Source organism: Mirounga angustirostris, unplaced genomic scaffold, assembly GCF_029215605.1.
Source record: "Mirounga angustirostris isolate CCGP_5_RB_7025 unplaced genomic scaffold, mMirAng1.0.hap1 SCAF_2, whole genome shotgun sequence".
Taxonomy (NCBI): domain Eukaryota; kingdom Metazoa; phylum Chordata; class Mammalia; order Carnivora; family Phocidae; genus Mirounga; species Mirounga angustirostris.
Genome location: NW_026991710.1, coordinates 33,747,291 through 33,770,718, shown reverse-complemented (window position 1 = coordinate 33,770,718; position 23,428 = coordinate 33,747,291). Strand labels below are relative to the sequence as shown.

At 39.3% G+C, this 23,428-nt stretch overlaps 1 protein-coding gene and 1 long non-coding RNA gene across 2 annotated transcripts in view; one reads left to right on the top strand and one right to left on the bottom strand.

The window, feature by feature from the left end:
• The window catches only part of NSUN7 (NOP2/Sun RNA methyltransferase family member 7), a 62,019-nt gene extending 44,131 nt beyond the window's left edge, over window positions 1-17,888 (bottom strand). The window contains exons 1-4 of the mRNA XM_045881277.3: window positions 17,466-17,888; window positions 16,773-17,176; window positions 9,920-9,978; window positions 9,410-9,540 (exon numbers count right to left, since the gene is read on the bottom strand). Of these exons, the coding sequence (XP_045737233.1) occupies window positions 9,410-9,540; window positions 9,920-9,978; window positions 16,773-17,085 (503 nt within the window). The 5' untranslated portion in view covers window positions 17,086-17,176; window positions 17,466-17,888. The remainder of the gene's footprint in view (window positions 1-9,409; window positions 9,541-9,919; window positions 9,979-16,772; window positions 17,177-17,465) is intronic.
• LOC123848623 (uncharacterized) overlaps window positions 1-23,428 on the top strand; it is an 83,495-nt gene that overhangs the window by 20,109 nt on the left and 39,958 nt on the right. The gene's annotated exons all lie outside the window — the stretch shown is intronic.

Here is a 23,428-nt window from a genome sequence, read left to right as displayed (position 1 = left end):
ACCCACGGAACTATTTTTGCCCCTCCTGATACCATGCCACATCCCCCCGCCCCCCGCCTTCTCTCCCTCTGTCTCTCCAGCCAGTACAGCTTGGACTCTGCAATCAGATTATCTGGATTCAAATTGTGCTTCCACCAATTACTAGCTATGTGATATTAGACAGGTTATTTAGCTTTTCTAAACTCTAGGAATTAGGAATTAGTACCTAACTTACGGGAATTGTTGCAAAGATACTTTTGAAAATGTACTTCAAAGTCAGGCTATTCAAGAAGTGATGATAATTTTTAAAAAGAAGTGATAATAATTATTATGCCTATTCTTTTAATATTGTTAACTAAGAAATGTGATCAGACCTGGGCTATGGAGATTAAAAGAGAGCTTCCACCCTTAAGTAACTTATAATTTGGTGGTATAATAGACATATAAACAAACAATTATAGTACATGATGAATGCTGTAAGATACACAGATAAAGAAGAAAGTAAATGTAACAGAAAAAGGGCGCCTGAGTGGCTCAGTTGGTTAAGCGACTGCCTTCGGCTCAGGTCATGATCCTGGAGTCCCGGGATCGAGTCCCGCATCGGGCTCCCTGCTCAGCAGGGAGTCTGCTTCTCCCTCTGACCCTCCTCCCTCTCATGCTCTCTGTCTCTCATTCTCTCTGTCTCAAATAAATAAATAAAATCTTTAAAAAAAAAAAAATGTAACAGAAAAAGAACAAGAATCAGCCCAAAGGGACTTCTAAGAGGAGGAGAAACTTAAACTGTTAGAAGAGGAGCAAGAATTTTCCAGACCACAAGAGAAGACACAGACAGCATGAGTTTTCCAGACTACAAAGGGAAAAAAGACACAAAGACAGAGAGAGGGCAGAGGACCCTGAAGATACAGAGATGTTGAAGAGCAAAGCATATTTTAGAGTATGGGGTGGTGACAGATCCAGGTCTCACATCACAAAAAGTCTTATGTACCATGCATAGGAAGTGAGAATTTTTTCTGCAGGAAATGGAAGGCCATTTAAGCATAGAGAAATATCAATTTATTCATGAAAAAATATTTGCGTTCTTACTATATTCCAGGCACTGTTTTATGTGCCAGAAACAAAAGGATAAGTAAGGAAGATACTGTTTCTGACATCACAAAGTGTAGAGTCTGGTAAGGGGAGATAAAACAATTATTTTTAAATGTCATAAGTATTCATGACAAGGGAAGGCAGGATACTATGGTGGCACAAGGGAGGGGCCCTGCCATGGGAATCAAGAAAAGTTTCCCGGGAGTTACATTTAGGCTAAGCCATAAGGGTAGAAGTAGGAGTTAGCCAGGAGTAAGGGAGGGGTGTGAGATGAGCTATCCAGTGTTCCAAGTAGAAGAAGCATCATATATGAAAGTATCTGCCAATTCTGAAATATGTGCCTGAGATGATGAGAGATATGCAGAGCTTATGATGACTCATGGGCCATGGGGAACAAAAATGGAAATTTGAGCATGCCAACTTTATAGGAGGGGGGCTTTGATAAAGTCCCCAGGCTTTGGATGGGGTCACCAAATGATAACCCTAGGAATAAAGTAAAAAGGAATAACTGGGGGCGCCTGGGTGGCTCAGTCGGTTAAGTGTCTGCCTTCGGCTCAGGTCATGATCTCAGGGTCCTGGGATCGAGCCCTACATCGGGCTCCTTGTTCAGCAGGGAGCCTGCTTCTCCCTCTCCCTCTGCCTCTCCCCCTGCTTGTTCTCTCTCTGATAAACAAACAAACAAACAAACAAACAAACAAATAAAAATCTTAAAAAAAAAAGGACTCACTGGCCTTCATGAGGACTGAAGCACAGCTTCCAATCATTTCAATCCCAGATTAGACTACGTCACTTGGGTTTGTTAGGGCCCCAGGTCTAGCTGTGGCCTTCCAGTAGCAAAGTAAATGCTTCCTCTAAAGGAGGATACCAATATCCTGGGCCTCAAATGAAATAAACTAATATATAATATAAAATTATATCTATATAATGTGTCCCAGGAAACTTTATATCTATAAATAATGGCAAAAAGAATTATTCCCAATGTTTCCATTAATTATTCTATTAGAAGTTTATTGGATTTCTAAATATAATAAAGGAGTTGCAGTTCTTTTACAGAAAAAAAGGAATAAGATTTTCATATTTATTCCTATAGAGCATTGGAAAAACATAATTGAGAAAAAAGTGGATAGAAGGTAAACAGAAATGTTTCAATGTAATTGGGTAATACATAAATACAAAAGAAAATATCCAAATCACTTGCTTATAATAGGTTTTATTCTCTTATTTTCATAAGGAACCATGTGAGTTATTTTGGATAAGTCAGTGATGGTTCATCATGTAGTAGAGAAATGCAATTTGCTAAGAATAAAATAACAAAGAGAAACCTATATATATATATATTTTTAAAGATTTTATTTATTTATTTGACAGAGAGAGAGATAGCAAGAGCAGGAACACAAGCAGGGGGAGTGGGAGAGGGAGAAGCTGGCTTTCTGCTGAGCAGAGAGCCCGATGTGGGACTCGATCCCAGGACCCTGGGATCATGACCTGAGCCGAAGGCAGACGCTTAACGACTGAGCCACCCAGGCGCCCGAGAAACCTGTATTTTAAGAATATCGTGGCTCCGTCACAACCACACATGTGAAAAAAAAGGCATATTTCCTATATGTTTTTGTGTTGCTTTCCTTAAGTCAGGGAATGTTATTCTGACTACCAGAATATGGTAGGGTTATGATTGTACCTAGTTAATGGGAAGTTCTTGCTCTTGGTCAACACATTTAGCATACCAATGTTTCCATTTATAGTAGAAACCTAGGGTTTGCATTCTAAGCACTGCTTCCCTTCTGGGAATAGAAATCCCTCTCTCCCGAAAATGTTCCTCTCCTCCCTCCATTCATAGGATTTTCTTGGAAGGGGTCCCTGAGTGACTCAGTCTCCTTGGCCACAGCTGATTGGTAGAGGGTGGGCACTTGACTCAAGGCAGGGTCAAGCAATTTTTGCATGTAGGAAGAGAGAATCAAGCCAGTCTTTCTAGTGTTGGTGCTGTAAGATGTAAAGCTCCTGAGTTGTCAGCAACCAAGTTTCCCATTCTGGGAACAAAGAAAGAAAAGAAGGAAGTCAAAGCACACAGAGAAGCAGAGACTAGAGTCAGAGAATCCTGATGATATTTAAGTCATAGGATTTAGTTAGTGGAAGCAGAGCCACATCACTGCCCTTCCTGCCATCTTGATGTTCAATCTTCCATAAAATACCTTATAATAAATTCTTTCTTTTGCCTAATCTTATTTGAGTTGGGATACTGTGTCAGTTGCCAGAATTGAATTCTAATACACCATTTTCCTTCAGTTTATTTTCTTATTTTTTAATTGATGTATAATTGACCTATAATATCCTATTAGTTTCAGGTATATATCATAGTGAGTCAATATTTTTAGACATTATGAAATGATCCCCACGTTAAGTCTAGTTCATCCATCACCGAATGGTGATTAGAATTAGAATATTATTGACTATATTCCCTATATCGTATATTACATCCCATGACTTATTTATCTTATAACTAGAAGTTTGTACTTCTTAACCCCCTTCAGCCATTTGCTCACCCCAACCCTCCATGCTCTGGTAACCAACAGTTTGTTTCCTGTATCTATGAATCTATTTCTGTTTTGTTTGTTCATTTGTTTTGTTTTTTAGATTCCACATATAAGTGAAAGCTATTTGTCTTTCTTTGACTTATTTCACTTAGCATGACACACTCTAGGTCCATTCATGTAGTTGCAAATGGCAAGATTTCATTCTTTTTTATGGCTGAGTTTTATGTGTATCTATCTATATGTATCCCACACATATTTATGTGTATTTATATATATCCCATCTTCATCCATTTATCTATTGCTTCCACATCGTGGCTATTGTAAGTAATGCTGCCGTGAACATAGGGGTGCATATACCTCTTCGAATTGGTGTTTTCATTTTCATTGGATAAACATCCAGCCGTGGAATTGCTGGATCATATAGTAGTTCTATTTTTACTTTTTGAGGACCCTCCATACTGTTTTCCATAGTGGCTGCACTAATTTATATTCCCACCAACAGCGTACAAGGATTTGCTTTTCTCCACTTCTCTCCATCCTTGCCAACACTTGTTATTTTTTGTCTTTTTGATAATAGCCAATCTGACAGGTGTCAGGTATCTCATTATGGTTTTGAATTACATTTCCCTGATAAGTAGTGATGTTGAAGATCTTTTCATGTGCCTACTGACCATCTATATGCCTTCTTTGGAAAATGTCTATTCAAGTCCTTTCCCCTTTTTTTAATTGGTTGTGTTTTTTTATATTAAGTTGTGTAAGTTCTTTATATATTTTGGACATTAACCCTTTACTGGATGTATGATATGCAAATATCTTCTCCCATTCAGTAGGTTGCCTTTTTGTTTTGTTGATGATTTCTTTCTCTGTGTAAAAGCATTTTTTTTTTTTAGATTTTGTTTATTTATTTTAGCTTTTGTTGCCCTTGCCTGAGGAGACTCATGCAAACAAATATTGCTGATGCCAAAGACTTACTGCCTATGTTTTTTCCTAGGAGTTCTATGGTTTCCAGTCTTAACACTCAAGTCTTTAATCCATTTCAAATTTATTTTTGTATATTGTGTATATGTGGTTCTTTAAACATAAATTGAATATTTTCTTTTTTTAAGATTTTATTTATTTATTTTAGAGAGAGAGAGGGGTGTGCATATATATGAGCGAAGGGAGTGGCAGAAGGAGAGAATCCCAAGCAGACTCCGTGCTGAGCGCAGAGCCCAACGTGGGGCTCCATCCCACTATGCCAAGATCACAACCCCAGCAGAACCCAAGAGTCGGACGCCCAACCAACTGAGCTACCCAGGCATGCCTAAATTGAATATTTTCTTAATGCCAAAAGATAATCTTCAGTCAATTACTTGAATTTCTCATACAAATATAAAATCAGACATCATACTGACAACTGTTTCAGAATATTCACTAATTAAGCAAAATAGGCTAAGAGTTTCCAAAGAAGAGGTGGAAAGAATATGAGATATAAAAACCCATAAATAAGTATTTGGGGACCATTTTGGCAAATGAGAAACTGGAACATTATAGGGATGGAGAGAATTGGGGAAGACAAGAAAAGAGACATATCTGAAAAATGTAATGAATCCCCAAAGTGCCTGATTGGTTTTAACATTTAAAAATCATTCAATATAAATTACCTTACCACTTAAATAGAATAAAGAAGAAAAGACAAATTATCATTCAGCCTTCCAAAATTCCGATCTCTGTTTCCTTAGTGAGACTACCGTTTTCCTCTTGGGCTGCCCCGCCCCTTCCTGTACTGCATTTGGAAAGTACCACTAGGCATAAAGCCAGGACTATTCTAATGCTCACCTCATTTGTATTCATTCTCTCAGGGATCCAGTTTCTGTGCTGTATCTTGTCTAATGCCCCAAATCTTTGCCTCATATATTTTGTCCAGTTTTCTAGTTGCGACAGCAGGAGGATAAGTCAAATTCAAGACACTCTCTTATGACCAAAGAATTACATTTTAAAAATACTGCTCTACCTGCCATGTAGAATAGATTGTGGGAAAGTATGAGTTATAGGCAGGGAGATCAATAAGGAAGCTAGTGTAGCAAGCTGGTGGCTTGGATTTGGAAGGTAGTAGTGGAAATGGAAAGTAGACAGATGAAGCATGTTTTCCAGTTGGAGTTACAGCATTAGGTATGGTATGGGCACAGGAAAGGGGAGGCAAGAAGTATCAAGGATGATGTCCAGGTTAATGTTTGTGCCGTAATGTAATGTGGAAGACTTCAGGAGCAATAGTTTTGGGTGGTTTGGAAGGATGGACTACTAATTCTTTCCCCTCCTGCTCCCTCTCTAGTCTTTTTTTTTTTTTTAAGATTCATTTATTTATTTATTTGAGAGAGAGAGAAACAGCATGACAGGGGAGAGGGTCAGAGGGAGAAGCAGGCTCCCTGATGAGCAGGGAGCCCGATGTGGGGCTCGATCCCACGACTCTGGGATCATGACCTGAGCCGAAGGCAGACGCTTAACCTACTGAGCCACCCAGGCGCGCCGCCCACCCCCCCCCCCACTCTTTCACTGCTCATTCTCCAATTCTGCCTCACAAAAGTCCAACAAATTATTTGGTAGAAACTGGTTTTTGGACTAGTGTGAGGGCATGGGGAGTGAGAGAGGAAATGGCTATAGTATCTTTTTATTTAACCCATGCACATAGTATTAAAAACATGATTGAGGTGGCGCCTGGGTGGTTCAGTCATTAAGCGTCTGCAAGGCTCAGGTCATGGTCCCAGGGTCCTGGGATCGAGCCCCACATCGGGCTCCCTGCTCTGTGGGAAGCCTGCTTCTCCCTCTCCCACTCGCCCTGCTTGTGTTCCCTCTCTCACTGTGTTTCTCTCTGTCAAATAAATAAACAAAATCTTTAAAATAATAATAATAAAATAAAAACATGATTGATTTTTATACAAGGAATGAGTTCTTAAGGACCCTGCATATGTCCAAAATGGTAATAGGTATCATCTTATATTGTATCTCCAAAGCCATTAACAAATAAAAGGACAAGACACAAGTTGGTACATAGAGTATAAAACACAAGGATCTCTGATAGAGATGATAACAACAACAAAGATCAAACAGAATTTTCATATGAAGGAAATCATTCTTACTCAGTTTCTTGCTAAATAACTACTTCTCTCACCTCTTAAAATTGGTTTTTATCCTCTCAGTAGAAACATACTAAGGTATACTTCAAGCTTACAAAGATTCTACTTCCCTGGGGACAACAGCACCCAGCCCTAAGCCCCCAGAGATCTATAGAGGTTGATCTACAGGTCAATATTCTGTCTGAGCTCAGAATCCCACTCTACTGGCTATTGACCCAAAGGAATGCACCCAAATCCCATGGAGCCAATCAAACTTCTGGGTAACCTAGAATTTAGAATTGGGGTATGGAGATGATAAAATAAGTTAGTCTAAATGAAGAAACTAAAACACAACTGTAACATGTAAGCTCAGGAACTGGGATGCAAGAGTAGGGCTTTTTCCATATAGACTAGAGAAGCAGAGAAGGCAGATATGCAGAGAAAAAGAGAATGGAGCAGATACTAAGAGAGAAGCTGAGATAAAAAGATTAAAAAGCAGAGATAAAGTCCTAACATCTTTCCAATTGCTGTCTTCATTCCCTTTCTGAGTCTTTGAGTTGCATGAGACATCCCAGTATCTTTTTAAGAACACTTTCCATTTTTGATCAAGCTAACTGAAGATGGCCTCTATTACTTGAAAGCTAAGACTCTTGATTAAAACACATTTTGATTAAATACATTAGAACACATCTTGATTAAAATTCATTTCTCCTGGGACTCCTGGGTGGCTCATTTGGTTGAGTGTCTACCTTCGGCTGGGATCTTGATCTCAGAGTCCTGGGATCGAGTCCCACATTGGGCTACTTGCTCAGTGGGGAGCCTGCTTCTCCCTCAGCCTGCTTCTCCCCCTGCTTATGCTCTCTCTCACAAATAAATAAAGTCTTTAAAAATAAATTAAATAAAATACATTTCTCCTATAGCATATTATGAATTGAGTATAGTACATATTGGTTAACTGATTGGTTAACTGATTAATTTGGGAATAAGATTTGCATTATATAAACCTTTATTGGTTTCTGTAAGGGGAAAAACTCTTGGCACTGACAAGAATTTAACCAATATGTGTTAAGGCAGGAGGTAGCATGGTATTTGGGGAAAGGGAAAAATCTGGGGAATCAGGAATCCTTAGACAGTAATATCTTCTGGCTCCTTTGGCCTCCTGACCCATGGTCCTTGCTTGTCCTATTCACTGTCTTGCTAGCATTCAACTAAAAATCTACTGATGATGAAAGCATAGTCTGGTCTTTCTTATTTGGTTAGAGCCCAGTGGCTTTCCTGGCTGACTCAGGCTAACCTTAGTTCTCATTAGGCTCACTGAGACTAAGCTGGGACTTGCATCAATGTCTCTTGAGTCCTGACTAAGTCAAACAGAAACTGAGGGAAGCTCAGCAAAGCTGAAACTCTAAGCCTGCCCCATAGCATATTGCCCCACCAATTTTTCTCTGATGTATTTGGATGCCTGTCCTGGAAGGCAGTTTGCCCAGTAGTGTGATGGGCAGTGAGGTGGTGGCCCAGAAACCCACACAGTAAATGGGGTGACATCCTTACTTATCTAACACAGAGAGTAGATACCTCTGATTGCTTTTGCTCGTCTCCAACTTACAATTTCTTATGGCTACATCTGACAGGAGATATGACTATGTCTTAACTTTAATCTTGCAGAGTACTTCAGCCCAACCCCACTAACCTAAGTAGAAGGACTCTGGATGGAGTCAGCCTTCCTGAATTTGAATTCTGGCCCCTCCCTTCTTGAATCTGTAGCCTTAGGGAGGTTCCTGTAACCTGTGTGCACCTCAGTTTTTCGATGTGTTAAAATACAGGTTGCTAACAGTATCCTCCTCAGAGGGTTGTTACTAAAGAGCTCCTTACAACAGTGATTGACCCATATTAAGTGCTCCATAACTGTAAGTTATTATTATTACTCCATTACCTTAGTCCTCTGGCCTCATAATTTAAGTGAAACTGCTTGAATTTCCCATAACAATATAAAATCAGATACCATACTGATAACTGTTTCAGATTATTCAATAGGGAAAAATCTTCCTACAAGACTGTTGTTATTGCTATATTCTGCTTTCCATTAAGGTTCAACAACATGATAACAAAAGCCCTAACAGTAGCACTTAACATTTATTGACCATTTATTATGTGTGTGGTTCTAAGCTAAGCATTTCACGTGCATTAGTTTAATTAATTTTCCCAACCACCTTTTTAGGTAAGTACTATTATTATCCCCATAGTAAGTTTCTGCCAAGATTTAAGCTAAAAAGAAAACAAGTTTAAAACCTGTTAGTTTGTTCTTAACTACATAGAAGTTTGTTTGTTTTTAATTTGGCAAAGTAGTGGGTTCTTATCTCCTGTTGGAATTTTCTCATTTGATACATGTTAGATTTTTTTTAAAGAGCTATAAACAGAGCTAAGTAAATAAATAATAGCTGTTTCAAATGAAGTTGTATTTACCTATGTGCTAAAACTTTATTAGGAATTTTTCATGATTTTTCACATATTTATAAGCTGGATCTTACAATTCAAGCTTTCAAAAACAACTTGATTTTAAACAGAATATTTAACCTGTTCAAGACTGTTTGTAAAGGAACTCAAGAAACATGAACTTTTATGTTTTTCCTCTATAAATTTTTGACACTTATCTACACATCATATGGTATACAATTTTACCAATAATTATTTCATATAAAATATCCTTTGCACTTTAACAATTACCTGTTAAGAAGGTTCTCTACTTCTTGAACTTCTGCTATGGGCTCTTCATTATCAGAAAAGAGACGAGCTTGAAATTTTCTATCTTGGAAATCATACAGCATCACAATAATAAGACTGCTCAAATGATCTGGCTACCAAGGGGAAACACACATAAAGGAAAGTACACAAACAATATCTAATAGCAGTATTCTCCATTCCATTATTTTTTCATAAGAGAGCAGAAATATGACTATTTTTACATAGTCTGGTTGTATTGGGAGATAGAGAAGGACTTCCAAATTGAAAAAAGAAAATCCAGTAAAAATATAAATGTTGTAAAAGAGACAATTTTTGCTATGTTCATCACAAAGAAAGGACTAGGCAGTATTAGAAGTAGGGAAGAGTTCAGGATGTGTTTTGAAGAGGTCTCAGCATTAAGCAAACTAGTTTTGATTTAAATCTAAAAGCTCTTTTAGTACTTTCTAAATAACAATCATGAGATAGCTAATTATATAAAAGTTGTCTACTTACTATTGTGGTACTTGGGAAGATATAGCTGTCTATTAACATAGTTTCCAAAATATCTTGAACTGCAAGACAAGGAAAATGTCTGTTACTGAAAATACCAAAGCTGAAAATGAAAACTTTGGAATCAAAATACACTTTAGACAATACCACCAAATACTTTTACTTTCCTATCTAAAATATACCTCAATTCTTGACAAAGACTCAAATTATATGATGAATACTTGTCATCTTTATGAATCCTGGACCCTTAGAACCCAGGTTCCACATGAAATCCTAGTCAAAGGAGCATTATCTGAATAGCTAAAGTAATAATAAAGGAATTCTAACCTTTATGTCCTTTGAAAAACACTAAAGAGGATCTAATTTAAATGTCTTATCATTTTTATGTATTGCTGGATTCAATTTGCTAATATTTTATTTAGGAGTTTTGTCCTATGTTTATGCTCATGAAGAATATTGGTCTGTCATTTTCTTTTCTTGTAATAGCCTTGCCAATGTTGGGATCAGGGTTACGCTGGCTTTGTAAAGTAAGTGGGAAGTGTTCCCTCTTCCTATGTTCTTTCAAAGAGTTTGTGGTAGATCAGTATTATTTCTTACTGAAATATTTGGTAGAACTCAGTAGTGAAGACATTAATAACATTTAATCTAAGACCCAAATGACAAGGAGTTAGACATGGCAAGATCTGAGAGGAGAGAGCATTCCAGGCAGAGAGAGAATTGCAAAGGTACTAGGTGGAAACAAGTGGACACATTGAAAAAACTCCCCAGGGTGCAGTTACAACTACTTAAACTATATACACACCATGTAACAAATGTTTTAATCAGTCGGGCAGAAAGCTAAGCTTAGTTAGCTTCAATTCATTCAGCCTACTAAATGCACAGCACACACTGCATTTGTTTTTATTTGGGAGATGGGAAAACTAAAAAGAAGTGACTAATGGGAGCACAGACTTCAGTTTCCATAGGAAATCCCTTTGGAAATCATGATCCGTATTTGAGCCACCAATTATGGCTGCATTATACAAGGCAATATCCCCATTTCACTTATAAGGAAAATAAGCTTTAGTTTTACAACCTCAGTACTTGCAAACCAATTCCTATCTACTTCATAGGTTTTCAGCATGGGTCCCAATTTTTATCACAGAAAATATAGTCATCATACGAAAAAGAATGAAGGAGTTTAAAGGAAGCAGATCTGCACAGGTCACAGAATTTTGAGCAATGGAGACGCTTAACTCCTAAGAAATAGGAGAGGCAGAATGAAAAAACGATGCTTTTGCCAACATTGCATTTTTCCTTCGGGGGCTCTGGTCTAAACTGATAGCATCTTTGGGCCGCCTTTGATACTGTGCGGAATGCATTACCTCTGCGTATCTACACTGTATGTAACATTCTCCCATAGTAATATCAACATTAATAGTAACTGTATACTTTAGTTGGTGCTTTCTATGTGCTACACCTTGTTCTAAGTGCTTTCCATATATTCCTTGAACCCTCATAACAACCCTGTGAATTAGGTATCATTATTAACCCTATTTAATAGATTAGGAAATGAGGGAAAGAACGGTTAAGTAAGATGTTCGTAGTCACACAAAGCAGGGATTCAAACCCAGACAGTCTGGCACCAAACTGCATGTTCTTTACCACAACATTATGCTGCCTTTCTTCATCTTCCTCTTAATAACAAACCGGAGTGGCTAAAATGAAACACATTGCCAATGACTAATTTGAGTTGTCAGGATTTACTTGAAGATTGTAAACCTTGCCTATCCTACCTAGTTTGGCACAATATCTTGAATTCTTATTTCCTTTTCCCCACTAATTAACGCCTGTTCTCTTTAGTCTGTTGAAGAGAACCCTTAATCCCCACTACAGGTTTTCAACATGGAGGGGCCTTCCCTCTGCTTGTGTCTGCAGGACGTGCAGTAGAGAGGTCTACACTTCAGCTGAGTCATGGATTGGATGATAAGTCTCTAATTCAGTAGTAAAGTATTTGCAAGCCACTTGCCTGGAGATCTAAAGCCATGTCCGCAAACACCTTTTTTTTTCCTCTCTCAGTGGTTCCAAAATCAAGTGTAAAGGAGGAGTACTATTTATTGGACCCCTAAAATTCACATAGCCCATCTTGTCATCCCTCCCATTCTGGAAGAAAGGTGGAAGATGTTCCTTCTTTTGACTCTCCTCTAGGTTCTCCCTCTTTATTTTTATTATGTTTTCATAGAGTTTCCTTCATGTGAGGGATCTCTAGAATCTTCACTTCAAGAATGTCAAATCAGATAGATGCAGTTTGTGTGTGTGTGGACGGAGGGAAACAAAATTTAAGTATTTTTTGGCAAAACTAGTAAGACTATCCAGTAACATTCTGAAATATTTGAAAGATGTAAACAACAGGGAAAGGAAGCTAGCATCACCAAATACAAAATCATTATACAATTAAAGTAACATGGAACCATAAAAAACTAGGATTTAGGGATGGGGTTGCTATTCTGTCACCCTTTTCAACCAGATGAAATACTTCCTCTTTTCAACCTTCTTCCTGCTAGTTCCTTAGATACATCATTTAATCTCTTCTTGAGCTTCCTTCAATTTTTCATCTGCAAAATGAGAATCTTGCATCTCAAAGGACTGGTATATCAAATGTATGAACTGTTTTTTGAATTACAAAGAGCTATGCAAATACACGGTATTATTATTGTCATTCAAGAAAATTGCTTTAACCTCTTACATGAAACCAGAGCTTATGAGGTTATTGATCTAGATCATTTTCCTAATGAATCACTATGCAATCAAGAATTAACTCAGCAGGCGGGGCACCTGGGGGGCTCAGACTGTTAAGATTTCAAGACTCTTGATTTCGCCTCAGGTCCTGATCTCATGACCCAGCCCTAGCCCTGGGTCCAGCTCCATGCTGGTCGGGGAGTCTGCTAGTCTCCCTCTGCCCCTCCCCCCATTCATGCACCGGCACACGCATGCTTGCTTGCTCTCTCTCAAATAAATAAATAAGTAAATAAAATAAAAACCTTAAAAAAAAATTAACTCAGCAGGCCTGGGTGGCCAAACCCTGAACATTCCGAGGAAAGAGTAGGCCCTTCCAGCTCCTAGGAGATAAGCTCTATAAGCCTTCAGAATATCTTGCTTGATAAAAGTGTCCTTGTTTACGTGGGTATTGGGCAACACAGTATCAGTGTGGCCTAGAGATTGAATAAGGTCAGCCACCAGAGCACTCCTATCTACATGACTGATCCCGATAAATACCCTGGACAGCAGGTCTTGGGTGAGCTTTGCTATACTTCCACACTATCTTCTACATACTACAATACTTCATTTGTGTTGTCATACATTGTCGCTAAGAGAATTAAGCAGTGCCCCTGGACTCCACTGGAAAAAGACAATAGGAAACTTGTACCAGGTCCCTCGAAAAAGACAATAGGAAACTTGTACCAGGTCCCTCCTGGACTCTGTCCTATGCACCTTTTTCTGGTGTTGATTTTAAATAACCTTTCACTGTAATAAACTATAACCATGAGTATCATAGCTTTGCTGAGTTCTGTGAGTCTTTCCAGTGAATCACTGACCCTGAGGGTGGTCTTGGGCATCCCATCTATAATTACTAATTCCCAAGCCATAATCAAACCATACATTAAGCATTTCCTAGGTTTTTCACTGACAGGTTTAAAAGATTCTGAAATGAGCAGGTTAATGCCACAGTCAGTTCCTGGGACTGAAAAGCTCACCAACTACTATATAAACCTAGAGAGGCTGGAGAAAGAATTAAGCCAGGAATAAGAGCAACAATTTCGGGGACGCCTGGGTGGTTCAGTCGTTAAGTGTCTGCCTTCAGGTCATGATCCCAGGGTCCTGGGATCGAGTCCCACATCAGGCTCCCTGCTCTGCGGGAAGCCTGCTTCTCCCTCTCCCACTCCCCATGCCTGTGTTTCCTCTCTTGCTGTGTGTCTCTCTCTCAAATAAATAAATAAAAATCTTAAAAAAAAAAAAAAGAGCAACAATTTCAGGGAAATCTTTTTCTTCAAGTGTTCTTTTTTCTTTATTGTGGTTCATTAGTTTATTTCTTTTTTTTATTTCTTAAGAAATCATTTTCCAGATTTTCTTCTTTTTTAATATTTAGAATTCCTTGAAACATCCAGAGATTCTTTGAAAAAAAACAACAACAACAAATTGGCTGCTAGTACTCTACTTCTTTGATAGAAATAAACTTAAAAGGAATAGGCTACTCTTCATTACCTTCTTTAACAGAAAAATTGACTTTGGGGCTATTTAGTAAAACAGGAGTAGTAGTTGTCTTCACCTTAAAAAAACATACTGAACCCTTTAAACCTTTAAAAGGTTAATCAGATAAATATACTCCCTGCTTTGAAAGAGCTTATACACAAAAGACATCAACAAAGAGCAAACAATAAAACTGAAAAACAACACAACCAAAGGAATATACTTAACATTTATATAATTAAGGACTTTTCTCTGTCATTTTTTTTCTTCTTGTACTTCCACAGAAAAAAAAAGGTAATATGATCTAATTACCTATTCACAAATTCACCAATAAAAGGGACCACTACCCAAGCTCTCTTTAGTTTGTACATTAACCTTTTCAGCATTATTGCTCCTATAAAACCAGAGAAAAAAATCCAGAATTTTATTTTCTTAACTGTGATTCCCTGAACCTATACTGTATAAGCCAAATATGAGTTTATAAAATATCATGTGAAAGTATTGGTAGAACACTGATAATACAGATGATAAAAGTGAAATGCACAGGGCATTCCACATTTTAAAGCAAAATATCAGGCTCTTAATTATCTTAGAAACTTAATGCATTTAGAAATTCTGGTTTTATTCTATTTGAACATTCAGAAATTATTCAGATAAGTTAAGCAAGATATTATTATTATTATAAGAATATAATATTTGTACCAAGTAAACAATGAAAGACATTTTAGTATTTGAACTCATATTAGAATTAGAATTTTAAAAATGAATGTTTCAAGCAAAAGCAGGTTTGTAAAGTCCTATGACAATACTTTATCAGAATAGGATTTTCTGGGTCATTAAAAAATATCAAATAGTCACAAGGCCCTTTCATAAAACGGAAATAAAGACCAAGAGAAAGAAAAAGATAATCTAGTACACATATCACTATAGCATGAGCATCTAATTAATGTGTTAATCTTATATAGAATAATTTCAGGTTTTTAGTATTGATTTCTAAAGGAAGGATTCACTATTCCATTAGGAAAACAGTCTATAATAGAATTTTGGCATTAACATTAAATACCAACTAATTAACATAGATGCCCAGTCTGCCTTTCATTGTTGCAAGGAGAAAATGTAAAAATGTTCATTTGGCTCATTATTTAAAGTGCAACAGCTTGTCTTTAAAACTACTTGGTCTTTAAAACTAATTTTAAACATTAAAGCAGGTGGAAGGAATGGATGAAACAATCTGAAACATTACACTGGAAAAGAAAAAATGGTTAAGACAGATTTAAAAAGTAAAAAAAAAAAAACCTCAAGCAGATGAAAACTAAAGAGAAGTTGCCTCTTTTTTTTCTTTTTTAAATTTTATTTATTTGACAGAGAGAGACACAGTGAGAGAGGGAACACAAGCAGGGGGAGTGGGAGAGGGAGAAGCAGGCTTCCCGCAGAGCAGGGAGCCCAATGCGGGGCTTGATCCCAGGACTCTGGGATCATGACCTGAGCTGAAGGCAGATGCTTAACAACTGAGCCACCCAGGGGCCCCGAGAAGTTGCCTCTTAACATCAAATTTTTCTCTATGTTGACAAATTCCTGGCTTCAGAGTTGAGCTGCGTCATGTCTGCAAACTACCAAAATATATATATTCACGTCTAAGTAATTAATGGATCATTTTAGTTCAACTGAGCAATTGTTAACTGCCTATGTGCAAGGATGTAGAAGGCCCAGGAAGTACTATTACTAAGGAAATACATGAAAATTACTGTGCCCTTTCAAGTTGTCTCTTTAGGAAGGGCACATGCTATCATTTCAGCCATGCGGCTAATACTCTTAAGTATTTCTGGAACTTCTTTTTTGGAACTATATTCAGTCAGTTTACAAACCAATAAAGTTCATAGCTAGTACAAAAACAAACACCTCCATACCCTTTGACTGCTTGCTCTCACAGTATCTGGTTCTGTCCTAGAGTTAGCTCCATCCTCAGAAGCTGATAAAGTTAACCACCACTGAGGGAGTCTAAAACATTGCATCTTAAACCCTGGAGGCAAATTAGAAAGGGGCATTCTACAGAAGTTTGGAGGAATAAATTTATGAGCTCCTAAAATTAAGGCTACTGGTTACGAATGGGATCACCTTAATTGGCGTTGATTTAATTTTGATATTCATTTTGAATATATTACACCTTTTTTTCTTATTCCATCTCTGTTCCTCTCCCCTACCCTTACTGGTTTTTATATTTGTGAAAGTTCATACACTGATATACAAGATGTCAACACAGAAAATGCAGAGACAACCCAAGGAGAGGGAACCTGTACTTGGGATACTTCAGTGGATTCTTAATTCTTCCTGTGAGTGGAATTGTTTCCTTCAATTTCATGACTGTGCATTACATCTATCTACCGCCAGGCAGGGAGCTAGGCCTAGGCACATCTGCCCTGAAAAAAACAGTTCGGGCCTGAAGAACTTAGTTTACTGGAACCCTCCTGATTCCTTGACATTTGCAACTGACCAAAGATAGGCTTATGCGTAAAAACAAAACCTGGTGCCAGGAAGGGGCGGCGGCGGGGGCGTGGGGGGTGGGATTGCACTCCCCAAATTCTCTCCTTATTTTCTTTTAGTGCTGATCTTTCAGGCTGGTACTACTCACACTTCAGGGCACTGAAAGCCAGCTCATAGGACGACCGCTGAAGGGCTTCATCCTCAGACTCGGGCAAGGACCGCAAGGGTTCATTCCCATACTTTATTAAGACTTGCTCTGGTGACTTTTCGATTCGAATGCCCCGAAAAATGTTTGCGGCCATAACGTAAACGGAGTCCGGATAGCCCGTTTTTTCGGGTAAACCAGGTGAATTTTTTTCGCTGGGCGATGCGTCACCTGATGGCGCCAGGGAAGCGAGTTGGGAGATAACCTCCGTATGTTTTTCGTTCGAAAACTCTAGTTCACTTGTGGCATGAAGCATGTTTGCCCTTTGACCGTGGTCGGTAACTCAAGGCTGAATCACAACTCAGATGTTCCAGGAAATAGTTTTCCTTGTACCGTAAGCATCGTCTCTGTGAAAAGAAAAGGTTATCTCGGTAAATCACCATTTATGCGGGACCCGCTCGGTGGCCCACTTCGTTGTGGCGTTAGAGACGAAGAGGTGGCATCTCCTGGCGGATCCGAGCGTCCCATCCTTGGCGCCGGCCAAGACCCAACCCAACGTCCACACACTCAGAAAGGGAAGGGGGTGGGGAGGCGGTTGGGACTTGGCTCCCGAGCGACCTTTCCCGAGGCCCCTTTGCGGGCAGCCCCCCCCCCCCCCCACGAGCCGCGTCTGTGGCCCCGCGGGCGCCCCCTTACCCCGGAGGGCGGATGTTTCCCGGGGCTTCGGGGACGGAGACGCCGCAGCCGCCGCCGCACTTGGGGCACCGGAGGCTGGTGTCTGAACAGTGCCCTCGGGAGCCCGGGGACGGCGGGGCGGCGGCAGTTTGGGTCCAATGCAGCCTCTCCCACCGGCCTGGTGGGAGGCAGGGGGAGTCGCGACCCCCGGCGCTCGCTTCGCGGCGGTTCCCGAAAGCAGGGCGCGCCTTCGGGCTCCTCCGGGTCACGCACAGCGGCCCCAGGCGGACGCGGCGGCGGAGCGGGGTGGAGCGCGGCGCCGGTGGACCGCGGCTCAGGCCCCGCAAGGGTCGGCCTCTCGCGCGCGGCCGGCCGGCCGGGACCCGGGTCTCCGTGGCAACCGGGAGCGGCCCGGACGCCGCTCGAGGGCTGTTCCCGCGGGATTTGGCCGGCGCCGCCTCCCGCCGCGCCAGCTGCTCTTCCTGCGAGTTCCGTGACGCCCGTGCCAGCCCCTCCTTGAAACCGAAGCCCCCGCGCACAGTGGGACCGCTCGGTCCCGAGGGTCGTCGACCTCCCCAGAAGCACACGTGGCCGCCTCTTTTCCGACCCGTCCCGGGCGGTCTCCTGGAAAGCAGGAATGTTGTGTCGCTGACAGCACCCGCCTTGTCGCGTGTAGCAGGGGCGCAGGACATGTTACAACGGATGGACGTAGAGAGCTACTGAAAAAGGGGGGGGGGGCGGTGGAGACGAGCCTACTTTATTTCCATACTCTTTAGAACAGTGGCTATCACATTAGATTCCTACAGGGCAAGTTGGGTAAAGGTCTTTGCCCGCTTAAGACTCAGTCCCTCCTTTCCAGGAATTGCCAAAGAAAGACTTGGTTGAAATGGACCCACAAACGATCAAATTTGCCTCCCTCCATCCCCCAATTATAGCATGGAACTGGGAACAAATATAAACCTCCCCAAAGGGTTTTAATATGGCTACTTTAAATTTTTTAAAATATTTTTATTTATTTATTGAGAGAGAATGATAGCGTGAGAGGGGGGAGAGTCAGAGGGAAAAGCAGACTCCCTGCTGAGCAGGGAGCCCGATGCGGGACTCGATCCAGGGACTCCAGGATCATGACCTGAGCCGAAGGCAGTCGCTTAAGCAACTGAGCCACCCAGGCGCCCTGGCTACTTTAAATTTTGAGTCCACCTGGTGAACTCCTACTCAATCTTGGAAACTCAGTGCAAACATTGACTCTATAAATCCTTCCTGATGCTTGTTTTAGGATATAAATTTAGCCACTGTGACAGAAACTCAAAATAACCGTTGCCTTCCGTCCTGTTGGCACAAGGGCTCTCCTCCACAAAGTCGTCAGGGACCCACACTCCTATTTTATGCAGCATGTAAGGGCTTTGCCCTGTCAACTTAGTCCAGGGTGGCTTACCCCCAGGTCCATTGCCAGCCAGGGGTTGGGGAAATTAAGAGGAAAGGGGCGTGCCCATTCCTTTCAAGGACATAACCTGAGAAGTACACACATCACTTGGCCAGAACTTAGTCACATGGCATACCTAGCAGCAAAGAGGGTTGGCATATGTATCCAGCTAGAAATCAAGGGAACTATTGCTGTGGAAGAAGGGGAGAATGGATACTGGGGAACAATTAGCAGTCTCTGCTACAAACCTCTGTCTACCACCCCTTCATCCACTAATCCACTCACTTTCATTTTTCCCAGAATGTCAAGTGTTGCCTCTTCTATCTCCCATAACATTTTCTACATGCACGCATGCATTCCATCCATAAATTTAACAAAGAAATATTAAATTCTTACCATGTATCTGGCACTATGCTCAGCCCTGGAAGTAAAGATGAAATGTATGGGAACGATCAGGCACCTTACCCTCAAGAAATTAATGAATAGATATACATGTACTTTGGCACCCTTCAATTTTTATTATAAATATTTGTGAACATACTGTATTCCCCCTCCTTCGGCCATCTTGCTATGATGTAGCCCATAAAACACACACTCTTAAATAGTTTTATTCTCTTTTTATTTTTATTATATGTAAAATCATTTTATTCCCAGATATTAGTAAAATATCACTGTCTTTCACACACACACACATGCACAGATGACAAATATGAAGATGCCTTAGGGGTCATGATACATTTTATTATGCATCACACAGTACACAGAACAATCTGCTGAAAATGTGAGCCAATGGCTAGCTATAAACCTTAAAATACTATTGTCTTTCAAAATATAATTTGAGGGGCTTTTTTATTTTTCCGTGATACATCAGTGTAAGAGACAATTCACTGTATTGAACATGAGATTTAATGATATCCCCAAAGGAAAGCTTAAGCAAACAGTTGTGGGTGAGTGAATTCATGGTTACTATTTACTCTAATCATGTGTATAATCCTCCTTACCTCTCACTTCTGGTTAATGGTCTCATTGTGGACTTAAATCTCAGGGAACACAGTACAAAAGTCGCCATAGAGATAGGTGTGTGGATTCAACTGTTGTGAAAGCAGGGCAGTAAAAAATGTGGTCTTTGTTTAAGTCACTCTCTGTAATATGATCAGAACATTAAATCAGAGATAGTGTAGAAAATTAAAAGTTAGTTACCTGGAGCTTTCTACCAAAAGAACTTAAAGGAATGATTTTTCTTTCCCCAGGGGGTAGAGTATTTGAAATATTTGTAAATTAACATTCCTTACATTTGACTCAGAGTAGCCAGTATATATTAGCAAAGTAGGTATTCAAAATACATATTCTCATTGCTTCAAAAATCTGGGCATATAAACTGGGCTCAGTTCCACTGAAGCTTATTATAGAAATGTAAAAAGCAGATGAAACATAAAGAATTTTAACTTGTGTTTTTAAATATCAAGGCTCAACTGATAATTATTGCCATTTAGAAATAATAGTCTAATAGTCTATTTTCTTTGCAACAATTCTTTTCCTTATTCTTTTATATTTTATAAAGTTACCTAGTGAACCTAAGCTATTGTGGACCTAAGCTATTTCTAACTAGGAATTCTGGGGCACTAAGGCAGGTATCAGGAGCCCTGTTTGTCTGAGGATCCACAGGGCCTCATGGGTAAGCTGCATCTGAAGACTGATGATCAGGTACTGAAATATTCCATCCCAGAGGAGAAGAGGGTGGTAGATGCCCAAGAAGGCAGGAAACTCACTCTGAGGTGGGCGAACATCATCTTCTGATGCTGGGTGAGAGTTGGTGTGAAGGAATACTTTGCATATCAGAGAGGGTAGCATTACTCAAGTGTCCTCTTGCCCAGTCTCTGTGGAAACTTGTCCCAAACCCACACTTGAAAAGGAAATGGTAAGATGATAATGCAAAGATCCCTTTGGGAAAATCAAAATATGATTGTGTGTTCTTTAACACAAGCCAATCAAAGATTAACCAAAAGAGCTATAACCACTTGCAGAGGAGGGGAAAAAAATCTTAGTTTGGAAGCAGCAGACAACTGGGATGGAGCAGAGTCCTGAAGGGTGAGGCAAGTGGGGAGGAACAAAAGTCCAGACCTTAGCAATTCATAAACAGCATCTTCAGAAACAACACTCTGAAATTTAGAAGTCAAATATGACAACAGCAACAAAGGAGGAGTTTGAGTGACCTGAGATGCAACAGGGAAAGAGGTTCAAGAGGTTTACTGTCCCAGTCTTGGCTATCTTTTGTGGCCCAGGAGAAAAGAGGTTACAATAGACAACCATTGTAATAGATTGAACCAACACAGTAGTTTCCCAGAGTTGGTCATTCAAGCACCACCTTTGTGGATTATTTTTCCATATCCATATATTACCATTTATACTATTTACTCAATATTTTCTTTTAAATCAGGATCACAGTTTTACATAAATAGAAAACTATAAATGGAAAATCAGCATCATTTGCCATAAATGAAAATAACCACAACAAAAGCAAAATAATACTATTAAATTCTAGCTAGAAACAGTGTACCAAGTCTCCAGGCTTAATGTTGACTGCTCTAAGTTAAAAAAGAAGATGAGCAACGTTAGAGATGTTTTAAATACCAATACAAAAATTAGACTTTCTCCTTGTCAGAAGGATCCAAAGAGCCTTGGATAAAGCAGCTTTCTCAAAATGTATTTGTTATTCAGTACTAATTCAGCATATCACTTCATATCATCTCCCGTACCTTTGATGGTGCTGGCTCTGCAGTTGGAAAAACACTGTTAAGAGATTTGAATTCAAAAGTTAGAGAAAAAATGCTTCCTCTGATACAAGAGCGAGAAAATACAAGAAATTCCAAAACTGGCAAGAAAGACATTAGAAGGATCTTGTGTCACTGATGAACTCAGTCCACTTACATGGCACAGTGGTAGTGGGAACTTTGAAACTAGATAGAATCAGAAGACCCGTTTTTTAGTCCTAATGTTGTCATGAATTAGTTGTATAACCCCAGGCAACTCTCTTTGTTTTTTATATTTGTTTCTTGATATGTTGAAGTCTATGATTTATTTACTAAGAAAAAAGCGAGTGGAGAAAAGACTGAGAAAGATTGGCAGTCAATAGGGGAAAGATATTTAAATATCGATTTTAATATTTATTTACCAATGTCTACTTAAAATTTCTATTCAAAAGTTTATTTTAGCAAAAGAAGGCAGAAATGGAAGAATAAAAGGACAAAGGCATAAGACATACAAAAAAATAGAAAAATGGTAAATATAAATCCTACCTAATCTGCAATTGCATTAAATGTAAATGGATTAAATACTCAACTAAAAAGCAGAGGTTAGTGGAATGGATTTAAAAATCCAACTATAGTAGAATGGATTTAAAAATCCAACTACATGCTGGCTGCAAGAGACATATTTTAGATTCAAAGACACAAATAGGTTGAAAGTGAAAGGATGGAAAACTATAGCCATGCAAAAAATTAGAACCAAAAGACAGCTTGAGTGGCTATAGTATTATCAGACAAAAAAGACTTTAAGACAAAAATTCTAGAATACTTTTTCTTAGAAAATAAGTCTTAGACTTGAACACATCAAGATATTTTGGCATTGGCAAAGGGCTAGTAAAATTGTGGCAGGTCTAAAAATTCTGCTGAATCAATGATTTCATTGGGAGTTCTGGATGTGTGTTTTGGGTCAAAACAAAACACATGTCTCAATGTTAGAATATCATAGCAAATCAGATTGCATCAAAGAGGTAAAGTTGTGTTTTATATGGAGATTCCTGACCTAATGCTCAGAATACATAATCTAATAGGCATGGAATTCCTTTGTGAAGTGTCAGAGTCACTTTACACTGAAATTATACATATTGCTTTAGCATTTAAATGCTTGAGCAAATATAAAAGAAATATTAAAAATTAAATTATTATTTCCTTTTCATATTCTAAAGTTAAGGATCATGAAGAGTCATATGAAATGGTGAAAAAGGTTATTTTATGCTTTTATATAACTAATAAAAACTTCTCACTCCCCCACAATCACACCAGACAATCAAACACTCAAAACAACAAAAACTGAGACAATAAGGACTCCTCACCAGGTTTGAGTATACTATCTTATTCTAAACTAGATTCAGGGAGCCATCTGCTGGTAAATTGGTGAGTTGTCTATGATTTTTTTTTTTTTTTAATGGATGCACAGTTAGGGTTGCCAGATAATATATAGGATGTTTAGTTAAATAATTTTTAAAAAAGATTTATTTGTTTGTTTTAGAGAGAGAGAGAGTGCTAGCTAGGGGGAGGACAGAGGGAGAGGGAGAGAAAGAATCTCCAGCAGACTCCCCACTGAGCACAGAGCCTGACTCGAGGTTTGATCTCAGACCCTGAGATCATGATCCTAGCTGAAATCAAGAGTCGGATGCTTAACCAACTGAGCCACCCAGGTGCCCCCCAACAAATAAATTTTAGCATAAGTATGTCAGTACAATACTTGCTCCATATGCCAATGCTATTTTGTCTTAAAATTTCAATTACACTCTTTAAAG